We start from the raw sequence: 12,182 nt of genomic DNA on the forward strand, positions 1-12,182 counted from the left end.
TATATCTAGTAGCCCAGAAAGTCTCCGTATGGGTAAGCTAATAGGATGTAGTCCTAACCCTGACAACCTGCATTTACTGGGTTCACAGCAGTTGCCAGAATAAGCCTCTGGGGTGGGGAATTAGCATTACCTCGGATTTCTTGCTGTTCATATACAGAATGGCCAACTCGTTGTCAACCAGCTCCACCCCAATAGAGGAAAGCTGTTGGCCCTGGTCCAACTCATGTACTATGCGCTTCACATCCTCAATCAACATCTGGGCATCCCTGGAAGGAGGAGGAGTATTGGTCAAAGGGTCCATTTCCTCAGGAATGGATACTCTCCACTAAGGTGGGGTGAGGAGGAAAGAGCTTCAAAGCAAAGAAGAACCACATCGCTCAGACCCTGTAGCATCAACATCACACCCAGACACAAAGCCTCTGCTCTGGGCATGTACCAGATTAAGCAATAACAAGATGAGTGACTCTGGGTCACAGCTTCACACTAGGCCTGCCCAGAGTCTCATGCTCCTACCTGTTCTCTCCTGCAACAGTAACTACATGAGGCTTCTTATTCACAAGAAACTTCTTTAGGGTTTCAATATCTTGAGCCTGAATTTAAAAGAAAAAAGAGCTGAATACCTCTCTAAGCATGGAAAGATTTCAAAAAGCTGAGATTTTCTTTTTAAGATTATTTTTGCTGGATATGGTGGCATGTCTTTAATCCCAGCACTTGGGAAGGCAGAGACAGGCAGATCTCTGTGAGTTTGAGGCCAGCCTGGTCCCAAAGAGAGTTCCAAGATAGCCAGGGCTGTTGTTACAAACAGAAGCCCTATCTTAAAAAACAAAAACCATTTTTATTTGCATAAACCACGGCTTGACAGTGCTATACTGATATTTTGATTCTTATTTTAAGATTTAAGAAACATAGTTGTTTGATAAACTTTGTTGTTATTTTTTAGAATGAAGCTTTTACAAAATTTTGAAATACCATTATGACACAGAAATTCAGAAATATTCAAATTCAACTTTCTTTAGAAAAAGGTGCTGAAGGGCAGAAGCAGGGAAAAGGCTAGATTAATGCCCCAGGGGCTCTCTGCTCGGGGAACAGTCTGACCCAGATGCTGCTAAGAACAGAAGCAGCATGGCATATCCACAAGTACACAAGGAGGCCTAGACACTGGCTGAACACCAGAAGCAAACCACACCAGTGAAGAATGCCATCTACTGCCTACAGAAGTGAGACTGACTCCCAAAGGTAAGACAATTTATAAATATTAAGATGGGGATTAGAATATCAGTAGAGTACTATATAGTGTTGTTTACTTAAATTGATGTTTTTTATGTTTAAAAAAAAAACTTGCCAGGAGGGGTGGCATATAACTTTAATCCCAGTACTGGGGAGGCAGAAGAAGGTAGATACCTGGGTTTGAAGCTAGTCTGGTCTATATCTGTTACTATTTCCTAAAGTTATTACATTTCTGGCTTATACTCAAGATGTGACGACCTTGACTTACTTATGTGAGGTTTTGTTGTTTTGCTTAGACCACAACACTTGATCTCACTGAACTACAGTGCACTGTAAGTACACACTTGTGACCTGTTCTAGAGACCGACCTTCTTTTCCCGCTCTTCTTCTCTCCATGCAGTTCGCCGCTTGGTAAAATGGGGCAGGCGGAGGAAATCAGTCACTTCTCCTTCACCATTGACTAAGGCACAGAACACAGGGTGATCTCTGCCAGCCAGCCACAGAAAGAACAATGCAACAGTCAGCAATATGAACCGAAGGTGGGAAGAAGAAAATGCGAAAGACAGGTGAGAGACAGTGCCAGGCAAGTTAAGTACCTGGCAGAGGAGAAAGCAATGCCTAGGACTCGAATGCCCTTCCCCTGGTTCTCATCCATAAAGTCGTCATCTTCTTCTACTTGCTGATCTGGTCTGTAGGGTGCCACCCTCAACCAGTTGTAGAGCTTCCGGCTACAGGCCTAAAGTGGAGACACAGCAGACACTATGGTCAGCAAGGACTTCAAGTGTGTAAGGGTGTGTATTCATGGGGCACATGGCCCTAGCCACTTGGCAGGCCTACAACACAAAAGTTTGTGGTTTGGAAATGACAGCAACATAAGCAAGAAGTATTCAGATGAGTGAAGAGAGGGAAGAGACCCAGAGAAAACTTGGACATGAAGCCTCTGCCCTGTTTGTACTGTTACTGACCTTAGGCTCTGTATGTCCCCATTCTTTAGCTGTAAGACAACTATGGGGTTTCTTAATTCTCAGCTCTACTAAAGATAAAGAAAGCTAAGGTGTGGTGGCTTAAGCACTCAGAAGGATCACAAAGTCAGCTTGGGCTACAAACAGAGACTCTGTCTAAAAACAAAACAAACCAACAGGGCCAGAGAGATGGCTCAGCAGGTAAAGGCACATGCTGCCAGTCCTGACAACCTGATTTCAATCCACGGAACCAACATAGTAGAAGGGGAGAGTCAACTTCCAAAAGATATCCTCTTACAGCACATGTTCATGCACAGACCCACACTTGTAATTAATAAATAAATATAATAAAGAAAAAGAAAGCTGGGTGTTGGTGGCACACGCCTTTAATTCCAGCACTTGGGAGGCAGAGGCAGGTGGATCTCTGTGAGTTCAAGACTAGCCCGGTCTACAAGAGCTAGTTCTAGGATAGACTCCAAAGCCACAGAGAAACTATGTCTTGGGGAAAAAAAAAAAAAAAAAAAAAAGTTTAGGGCTAGGGGTGTGCATGGTTCAGTGGTAATGTACTTGCCTACTTGTGCAAGGCCTGGGGTTAAACATTTGGTACCACCCCCAGAGAGGAGCAAGGCAGTGAGCTTGTGGGCCTCACCTTTACAACACTCTCCCTGGCCTCGGCTAGCAGCTTGTTCTTGAGCTCTTTGGCCATCTGCACATAGAGGAACTGCTGTAAAGCTCGTTCAATGGCCATAGTGCGCTGTCGGTTCCATTCCTGTACTTGGTGGCTGAACTCATCCCTGTAGTAAAACTGTTTGATCTCCTCGAAATATGTCTGGTCATTGCCATACCTGAGGAAAGGCATAAAGCTATGGTTTCTGGCAGAGAAAACACGACACTCACACACCCATGAGTGAACCAACAACAAGGCTCACTTAATTCAGAAATGGTGGTTTTTATGTTCCTGAGGGCTGCCTTCCCTCCTCCAGTCTCCTTCAGCTCAGGACTAAGTTACATTTAGCTTACCCTTCCACTCCCTTCATGTCGATGCTGATGTCAATGGAGAGCAGCCCTTCATCTTCAGCCAGGCCTATCTTGAGGAACTGGTCATCTCTTAGCTCTTTAACAGGCTTGTTTTTCAAGTACTTAAAAGAATAAGCGTAGTGGGCCTCATCCACGTCCTGAACACAGTGAGAGTGAATCATTAGCAGGTAAGCAGGGCTGGGCCCTGGGAGGAAAGACTGCCTTTGGGTTGGAGACAGACAGAGTCTAGAGTGTAGCCACACCTACAACAGCAGGCCTTTCCCCAATGTACCTTTCGGCCTTTCTTGGTTGGGGTTATATTCAGCTTGGCTCTCTCCTGGAAGGTCTGCCTCAGCACCTGTCTGACAAGGGGCTCTCGAGCAATCTGCAGTGCAACCATGTACCGTGCACCTTCAAGCACAGCTTCCGGTGTAGGGAACTGGCTGTGGGGACAACAGAGGAGCTGCAGGATGAGTGTGCCTCTGCCTCCAGGTCACCCCTCCTGCTGGCCACCTGCTGCATGCCCACCTGCAAACATAATCTTTGGCCAGCTCCAAGGGCTCTGCAGGAAACTGTTCTGTCTCATGCCGTTGGTAGCTGTCACGGAGGTTCTCCCCAAACTGCTCAGGTGTGAGTCCAAACTTTTTGGCCAGGCCATCTAAAGCAAACAGAGGAGTGAAGGTGAGGCAGCAGCCAGCCATCAGACCTCTCTCATACCTGTCAGGCTGTAGCAGCTGTGGTCGGCAGTTTGAAGAGGCAATGAGGCCATGAACAGGCAAAGAAAAGGCCAAAGGGCAACAAATAAAACCTGACTTTAATCACCTGGGAGACTTTTAACTACATAGGAAATTTAAGAGACACTGGATAATCATAGAGGAAGGAATAGAAAGATGATTGGAGGAACATTTACGGACACTATCCAGCTCATCCCTGGATGAGTGACTTATATATTCTTTCCTGTTCCTGTCCACTAAGGCATTACTGGAATGTAATGGAATAAGGAATTACTGGAATAAGGAATGTTTCCTTATTCAAAGCTAAAATGCCTAGGTGGCAAAAAAGAGTTGTTTTTTTACCCAGCCCTGCACTCTGGCAGATGGTGTACATGTCTCGGCGGGAGGCTTGCTTGAGCTCTGGTCCCCTCTGCTCCTCATCTTCAGCCTCCTCACCTTCACCTGGGAACAAATTTAAGGGCAAACAGCTCTTGTATCTAATCCATTCCAAGGACCTGAGATGTCAAGCAGCCCCAGAGGGCACCCAATCCACACATCAAGATTGGAGTTTTCTCTCTTAACACTTACCTTCTTCATCTCCATCCTCCTTTATACGTTTCAGCTTCTTACGGCTAGCCTTGGCAGCATTCTGCATCTTGGGGATGTCACGACCATAGTAAAGTAAGAAATGGTTGTAAACATCTTTCAGTTCATCCATTGACTGTACATCTTTGAGCCTGCAGGGGAAAGATGCAAGATTCTATTACTGGGGACAAGCTTTGCTGTAATACTTCTAATTCCCAAGAAGCAAGATCAAGTAAGATGAGCAAAGCCACACAGCAGTCCCAGACTACACAGCCAGGATATTTTAAAGAAATATAAGTTGTTGGGAGTGGCAGTGCACGGTTGTAATAGTTAGAGACTCAAGCAAGAGGCCTGCCAAAAGCCCAACATCAGCCTGGGACATTCAACAATAGCCTATTTCAAAAACAAACAAGTAAGCTGGGAGTGGTGTCCTAGAACTTGAGAGGTGGAAATATTAGGACTTTGAGGCCAGACTGTACCGTATGAAATCTTGTAAAAATATATACACACATACACAAAACATGTCAAATTGAAATGGTTAGTGGTAATTATTAGAAATGAAAGTACAAAGGCCAGGTGTGGCACCACACATCTATAATCTCAGCACTAGAAACAGACTAGGTTACAAGTCTCAGGTCAGTATGGGCTGCACAGTTACCTCAAAAAAACAAAACAAAACAAAAAAAAAAGCAGTATAAGGAAGAGGCAGACCAGGCAACACATTTAGTGAAGTTCAGTCTTTGAAACTACTACTCAGCTTGTAAATACTATCCACCAAAACCACCTGTTGCCCTCCAATACCACATTATTCAGGCTACCAAATTAAATATAAACTGTCTCTTATGTAGCATTACCAACATGGAATAAATGCATATTATTACCAAATGTGAATACTTGATACAAAGGCTTGGTAAATAAGTCAGTTTGTTTTCTATATAGTTATATGGAAAACTAAAATGAATCAAATCTGTCAGACTATTCCCCTGCTCCCCATGGAGTTTTATATAGATGACTTTCAACTCATGATCTTCCAAGCTCTACCTTCCAACACCGTTCAGCCAGAAAATTCACTTTTAGTTGGGCATGGTGGCATAGACCTTCAGTCCCACTTGGGAGGCAGAGGCAGGTATATATAGTGGGAATTACCAATACGGAGTCAGGTAGAAATATAAGGGTATTTAATAGGGAAAAGCCTTACTTACAGAGCGACCTAGCCAGCCAGCGTGGCAGCAGTCTGTATGCAAGCCCAAAAGAGAAACCGAAAGAGCAAACACAGTCACACTACATCACTCTGACCACTCCCTCTCAAGCGTGGTCAGGCACACCTGTAGCCAGCCCCTAAGTAGGCGTGGTTACAGCTTCCCCTTCAGGTGTATCTGTATGAGTTCGATGCCAACTTGGTATACACAGTGAATTCTAGGACAGACAGAGCTACACAGAGACCCTGGGGGGGGGGAATCATTTTTGATGTATTAACAATTTGGGTTCTAAGGGTTGGGGCCCCATGCTGCAAATTCTGCAAAGTAACAGTGTTCCTGAGGACCTGCCTTCAGTCTGGCCGCTCCCTGTAACAGAATAAAACCTGCATGTCCTACCTCTCCATATCAGTAGTATCCAAAGCCCGGATGCCATCAGCAAGAGGTTTGTCGGGGTCAGCAGAGATTTGCTCATACTGATAAGCCTGCATCTTCTCAAACAGCCTTGTTAGGTTCTCTTTTCGGATTCTCAGCTGAGTCCACTAGGGCAGAGAAAGGCAGGAGTGAGGTCTGGTGTTAAGCCCTGGAGACCCAAGTCTTCTGTTCCCTTTAGCAGAAGCCCCCATGGGGTAAGCTGGCAGTTCTGGAAGTCAGAGCTGTAGCATCCTGATACTGGTTCTTAGCTCCTTGTGGGCCTTCTGTCCATGTTACCTTTTCATCCCACTGCCACACTCTCCACAGGTCATTGATGTGCAATTCAGGTTCCACATATTCCTTTCGGTAGAAGGCAATAAAAGGCACCTACAGTAGCAAGAATACTGCTGTCAAGCAGAAGAAAGAGCTGCAAATATCTTCTCTGCTAAAGGGTAACGATTTCCTAGTCTAATAGCTCCACAAAATCATAAGTACAAGAATAGCCTCTCCAAATGGCTATCCAGGAAAGTGTTTTCTCCAGTGGAGTAGGTAACATTGAAGACAGGAAATCTTGTCCCCATGGTCACTAGTGCCCCTTGCTAGTCATAACACTGTTTGTTTGTGTGGTTTTTTGTTTTTGTTTTTTGTTTTTAGAGACAGGGTTCCTCTGTGGCTTTGGAGGCTGTCCTGGTACTTGCTCTGTAGACCAGGATGGCCTTGAACTCAGAGATCTGCCTGCCTCTGCCTCCGGAGTGCTGGGATTAAAGGTGTGCGCCACCAGTGCCTGGCTTAGTCATAACACTCTTGAGTTAAGAGACTCCTAAGGATAAGGAAGGGGGTTTACCACTTGATTGTAGCTACCTCTTGCCTCATCCTGTAATTTTTTTAAAAAAATATTTATTTATTTATTATGTCTGCATGTTTTCCTGCAGGCCAGAAGAGGGCATTGGGTCTCATTAAAGATCATTGTGAGCCATCATGTAGTTTCTGGGAATTAAACTCAGGACCTCTCTCTGGAAGGGCAGTTAATGCTCTTAACCTCTGAGCCATCTTTCCAGCCCATCCCCTAAATTCTAATGAATTTCTAACCACTGGGTTACTTGAGCTCAAGGAGCTACCTCAAAATGCTGATTCCGCATGAAGCCCAGGGCCTCTTTGATCTTCTGAATTGTGCTGGGTCCTTTGCGACTGAAGCTACTGGTTGGCTGTCCACGGTCTAGGTAATCACAGCTTTCCTATATTAAGAGGCAAAAACAAAACAAAACCAGCAAGTCATGCTACCCTCTCTCTCACCACACAAGAGCTTCATAACGTGATAGCCTTTTCTGAGGAAATCTAAAAAAAAATTTTTTTTTCCATCTCTTTCTTTCTTTTGGTCTTTCTTTCTTTTAAATTTATTATGTATACAGTCTTGTGCCTGCATGCCAGCAGAGGGCACCAGATCTCATTCAAGGTGGTTGTGAGCCACCATGTGGTTGCTGGGAATTGAACTCAGGACCTCTGGAAGAACAGTCAGTGCTCTTAACCACTGAGCCATCTCTCTAGCCCCTCTTTTGGTCTTTCAAGATAGGGTTTTACTGTGTAGCCTTGGCTGTCCTGGAACTTGAGCTTTGTAGACCAGGCTGGTCTCTAACTCAGATATCCGCCTGCCTCTGCCTCCTGAGTGGTGGGATTAAAGGTTTGGGCCACCATGCCAGGCTTAAAATTTTTCTTGTATATATGTATACACATACACTTTCCCAGGCATACAGAAGCATTATACAGGGAAGGAATAGGTTCTCATTTTCATCAACTGGCCTCTGGTTCATGTCAGAACGTTTAACATTTATTTTATGAGTATGAATGCTTTGCCTGCATGTATATATATGTACCATGTAAGTGCCTGGTGCCCTCAGAGGTCAGAAGAGGGAATAGGACCCATAGAACTCCATGTAAAGGCAGTTGTAAGCTACTATGTGGGTGCTGGGAACCAAATCCAGGTTCTTTGTAAGGGCAAGTGCTTCTATCCACCCAGCCAGCTTTCTAGCCTCTGAAGTAAAGACTTGTGAGTACCTGTAGGGAAATGGTTGGTGTGGCAAAGGCATTTCTGTAGATCCAGTCAGCTTCTTCTTCTAGCTCATCATCTTCAGCTGCCTTGACAGGGATGGAGCGGAGCTGGAGTGGATAAGAGGGTGAGACATTTTTACTCTGTATCCTGCTTAGGGAAAAACCTATACGACTTCTAACAGAAGCATGTGATCCTTAGGCACATTCTAAGGTCACCTGACATGAAATGAGTATTTTCCAGATCTGTTAAGAATACCATTTCATGCTGGGCAGTGGTGATGCACACCTTTAATCCCAGCACTCAGGAGGGAGAGGCAGGCGGATCTCTGTGAGTTCGAGGCCAGCCTAGTCAATAGAGTTACAGGACAGTCAAGGCTACACAGAAAAACCCTGTCTCTGTGCCCCGCCCCCCCAGAAAAGGGCAAGAGAATCAGAAATTTAATTTAAGGTCATCCTTGGCTACTAAGTTTGAGTTATTATGGCCTACATGAGAGCCCGCCTCAAAACAAACAAAACAATAAAAATAACAAAACAAACAAGCAAAAAAAAAAAAAAAGAGAAAGAAAAGAAAAAGAAAAAAAGAATGCCATTTCAATGTCAGACCTGTAATCCTAGCTACTCAGGAGGCTGAGGTTTAAGACCTGCTTGGGCTAGAGTCAGTTGAAGGCCAGCCTAAGTTAGTGAGACTCTGTTTCAAAATAAAACGAGAAAAAAAAAAAAAAAAAGAGGATCAAGTTTAATTCCCAGTACTGCCAGAATAAATAGGTAACAGACTCCATGGACCTGAGTTGGATGGGCTTCAGAGTCTATGACGAATACTACTCATTGTGGTTTCTTACCTGGAACCTCTCAGGCAAGTCAGTGGCTCGGATTTCATTGTCCTGGTCTGTGAGGTGGCTGCTCTCCAGTTCACTGGGCTCATACATCTCAAAGATGCTCCTACGGCTTACACGCTTCTTGGTGGTTTTCTTGGGGCGCACTCGGATTTCACCTTCAGCCTCTTCATCCTCATACTCATAGTCTTCCTCCAGTTCTTCATCATATTCATTGTATTTCTCAAATTCATCATAGTCAAAGTCCACACCAAAGATCTCCTGAGCTTCTTGCAGGGCTCTATGTGAAAGAATAAGAGGCAGTGGGCTCAGGATTGAGAGGGAGGAGAAATGCAGCCCCTGCCCAGATCTTTTGCAGGCCTCAGAGGACTAAAGGAGCAAAGAGAAAAGCCAGTTGGAAAATCACATTCAGTGTGGAATAAATAGGTGCCTGGAAGTTTCAAGGCAAACTATTATCAGAGGATAATAGTCTAACTTTGGCACCTGCCAGAGATAGAAGCCACACACCATAGGTAGATGGGTCCTTATTCTGAATGGCAAACCATCTTTTGCCAAGATACTATAGCATTCCCTTAGCACAAAAGCTTTCAAACTATTATGCTTTTATACAGGTTGGAAGGTATTCTATAGAGGAATACATGGGGCAAAAGAGGGATGCTGGACTCATGCCCATGTGCAACTCTATCCTAATCATTTTCTTTCTCTTCCTTCCTTCCTTCCTTCCTTCCTTCCTTCCTTCCTTCCTTCCTTCCTTCCTTCTTTCTTTCTTTTGAGATAGGGGTTTTTGTCCGTTTTTGATTTTTTGAAACAGGGTTTCTCTGTGTAGCTTTTTAGATCAGGCAGGCTGGCCTCGAACTCATAGAGATTGCCTGTCTCTGCCTCCTAAGTACTGCGTTTAAAGGTGTGTGCCACCATTCCTGGCTTTATCCTAATCTTTTGAGGACTTACATACTTGAGAGCACTCAGTGACTGTAGGAGGAGCTGGAAATAACTGCCTACTAGAGGTGAGACACCAAACAAAAATGGATGGGAGTTAGGGACATCTTAATTTTGGCAGAAGCCTCTAGTCTTCCTGATCACATGACCATTCAATGTCTTTAACACCACATGGTAATAGGCCCACTTACGCATCTGTATATCCAGGAAGCTTTTTTCGCCATTTGGGCTTCTTTAGAGGCTGTCCATCATCATCCACAATGAAATCGTCAATATCTAGGAGAAGAAGGAACAAGTTAAGTGCTTGGTCCGTGGATAAGCCTGGTTCCTACCAGGGAGAAAATAAGGGAGGCACCTAAAAGGACCTCCCTATTAAGGACCAGGAAATCTCAATATCCACGTCCAGAATCTGTCATGTACCTGACTCTTCATCATCTTCCTCCTCTTCCTCTGGAGGAGCTATGGGGGCCTCTACAGCCTCCTGTCCTTCTTCCCCTTCTTCATCCTGGAAGATTTCCCCTGCAATAGCCTCCTTTTCATGTTCTTCTTTGCCATATTCCTCTTCATCATCATCTTCATCATCAGACATTTTTTTGACACGTCGGTATTTTTGCTAGTGTTAAAAACATATGCTTTATTAGGATAGGGTGTGTGGGTGTCCAGTATAAGGATGTTGGTTATCCAGGCTCACTTCTATATTCTCACCATAATTACGTTTATCAAGTGAGATGGGAAAGAAGACATTGAGCCTCATCCTGCAAACTGACTTATCTTTTTCTAATAGACTTCATTATGCTGCTGGGCATCATTCTCTTTGATGACTCCAAACTATTCAGGAAAAAGGATAAAGAAAATACTTACTCCTCGTTTGACTTTAACACCCAAATTCTCCTCAATGAGGTCAAAATCATCATCTTCCAGGCGGTCATCAAAAGATGCTAAAGAGAACAAAGTGTACCCATGTTAAGAGGGAAGGTCTTCTCCATTGCAACTTCCACCCCAGCCTCAGCTGACATGGAGACATGCTACTCACTGCGTTTTCTCTTCTTGTGGCCAACATCATCTTCTGAATCCCCAGAGTCACTGCCCTCATCTTCCTCCCCTTCTTCTTCATCATCGTCATCATTGATAAAGCCTTTCAGGTTGCCTCGCTCATCTTGATCATCTAGATTCTCCTCTTCCTCCTCATCTGAAAATACATGTTTCTGAGGAATGCAGATTCAGAATAGAGGGGGGTGGGGGCAGACTACCCATTTAACTTCAATTATCCATCTGCCCTGAACCCAGTAACTGACTAGGTGGCATGTTAATTCTCTGCCCCATGTAATGGCACGAAGCAGGACTTGGAGCAGTAGCACCTGCAAAGGAAGGCTTCTTTCCCACATTTACCATCTGTCTTTAGGAAAGATGATCTTCCTTATAGCTACCAGTAACCTAGTTTCCTCAAAGTACAAACTCAGCAGCTACATTCCTTCTTTTACTCTTTTGCTGAAAGTTTTACCTCCCATCTCCCTTTAAAGGTTTATTTCACAATTCTACTCTTTTGATGACCCTAAAGGTTAGAAAGTGGAGTACATGAACATCCATAGATCTAAAAGTGGGAAGCATTACAAAGATTTACTTATCAGTTTACTGTCTCACGCACTAATGTAAACTCAAACTAGCATAAACAATATCTGCATCTTATTTTGTCTTGATAATTTTCTAAGTACTGTGCTTGGGATACAGCAGAGTGATGCACTATGCATTTCCAAGAATGACTGAACGTTCTCAAGCTGGTACCTCATGTGTGAGAACTTCTGTGCTCAGCCTGAGCCTTTCATCAGCAAGAATCCAACTATCCAAAGCTTAGGAATAGTGGGGAGAAGCTTGAGGCTGGGGCCTCCTCACCATCATCCTCCTCTTCCACAAACTTCTTGGTGACTCTAGGTACCACTTCGCCTTCATCATTGTATTCTTCCTCTGACTCTTCTGCCTCACTTTCCACAAAATCAGACATTACTGCAGCTTCTCACAGCCTCCTTGAAAACTACAGAAGGGAAAGAAAGTGTGTGTGTGAGGGGAGGTGAACAAAAATAAGACACATGAGCCAGGTGTAGTGTTGCACACCTTTGATCCCAGCACTCGGGAGGCAGAGGCAGGCAGATTTTTGTGAGTTTGAGGTCAGCCTGGACTACAGAGTGAGCTCCAGGAAAGCCAGAGCTACATAGTAAGACCTGTTTCATAACAAACAAATAAACAAAAGACACATAC

General features: G+C 44.3%; 1 protein-coding gene across 3 annotated transcripts in view; it reads right to left on the minus strand.

Annotated features, from left to right (window-relative positions):
* The window catches only part of Supt6h (SPT6 homolog, histone chaperone and transcription elongation factor), a 37,620-nt gene that overhangs the window by 15,118 nt on the left and 10,320 nt on the right, over window positions 1-12,182 (minus strand). For all 3 annotated transcript variants that reach the window (XM_027426594.2, XM_027426595.2, XM_027426596.2), the window contains 20 exons: window positions 11,820-11,958; window positions 10,963-11,118; window positions 10,791-10,867; window positions 10,350-10,542; window positions 10,121-10,205; window positions 9,000-9,273; window positions 8,167-8,268; window positions 7,233-7,349; window positions 6,412-6,501; window positions 6,100-6,242; window positions 4,508-4,656; window positions 4,283-4,381; window positions 3,735-3,864; window positions 3,499-3,649; window positions 3,210-3,364; window positions 2,839-3,034; window positions 1,824-1,963; window positions 1,596-1,713; window positions 514-590; window positions 131-266 (listed from right to left, as the gene is read on the minus strand). In XM_027426594.2, coding sequence (XP_027282395.1) covers window positions 131-266; window positions 514-590; window positions 1,596-1,713; window positions 1,824-1,963; window positions 2,839-3,034; window positions 3,210-3,364; window positions 3,499-3,649; window positions 3,735-3,864; window positions 4,283-4,381; window positions 4,508-4,656; window positions 6,100-6,242; window positions 6,412-6,501; window positions 7,233-7,349; window positions 8,167-8,268; window positions 9,000-9,273; window positions 10,121-10,205; window positions 10,350-10,542; window positions 10,791-10,867; window positions 10,963-11,118; window positions 11,820-11,928 — 2,697 coding nt within the window. In that variant the 5' untranslated portion in view covers window positions 11,929-11,958. The remainder of the gene's footprint in view (window positions 1-130; window positions 267-513; window positions 591-1,595; window positions 1,714-1,823; window positions 1,964-2,838; window positions 3,035-3,209; window positions 3,365-3,498; window positions 3,650-3,734; window positions 3,865-4,282; window positions 4,382-4,507; window positions 4,657-6,099; window positions 6,243-6,411; window positions 6,502-7,232; window positions 7,350-8,166; window positions 8,269-8,999; window positions 9,274-10,120; window positions 10,206-10,349; window positions 10,543-10,790; window positions 10,868-10,962; window positions 11,119-11,819; window positions 11,959-12,182) is intronic.

The sequence above is a fragment of the Cricetulus griseus genome, chromosome 7, assembly GCF_003668045.3.
Source record: "Cricetulus griseus strain 17A/GY chromosome 7, alternate assembly CriGri-PICRH-1.0, whole genome shotgun sequence".
Classification (NCBI taxonomy): Eukaryota; Metazoa; Chordata; class Mammalia; order Rodentia; family Cricetidae; genus Cricetulus; species Cricetulus griseus.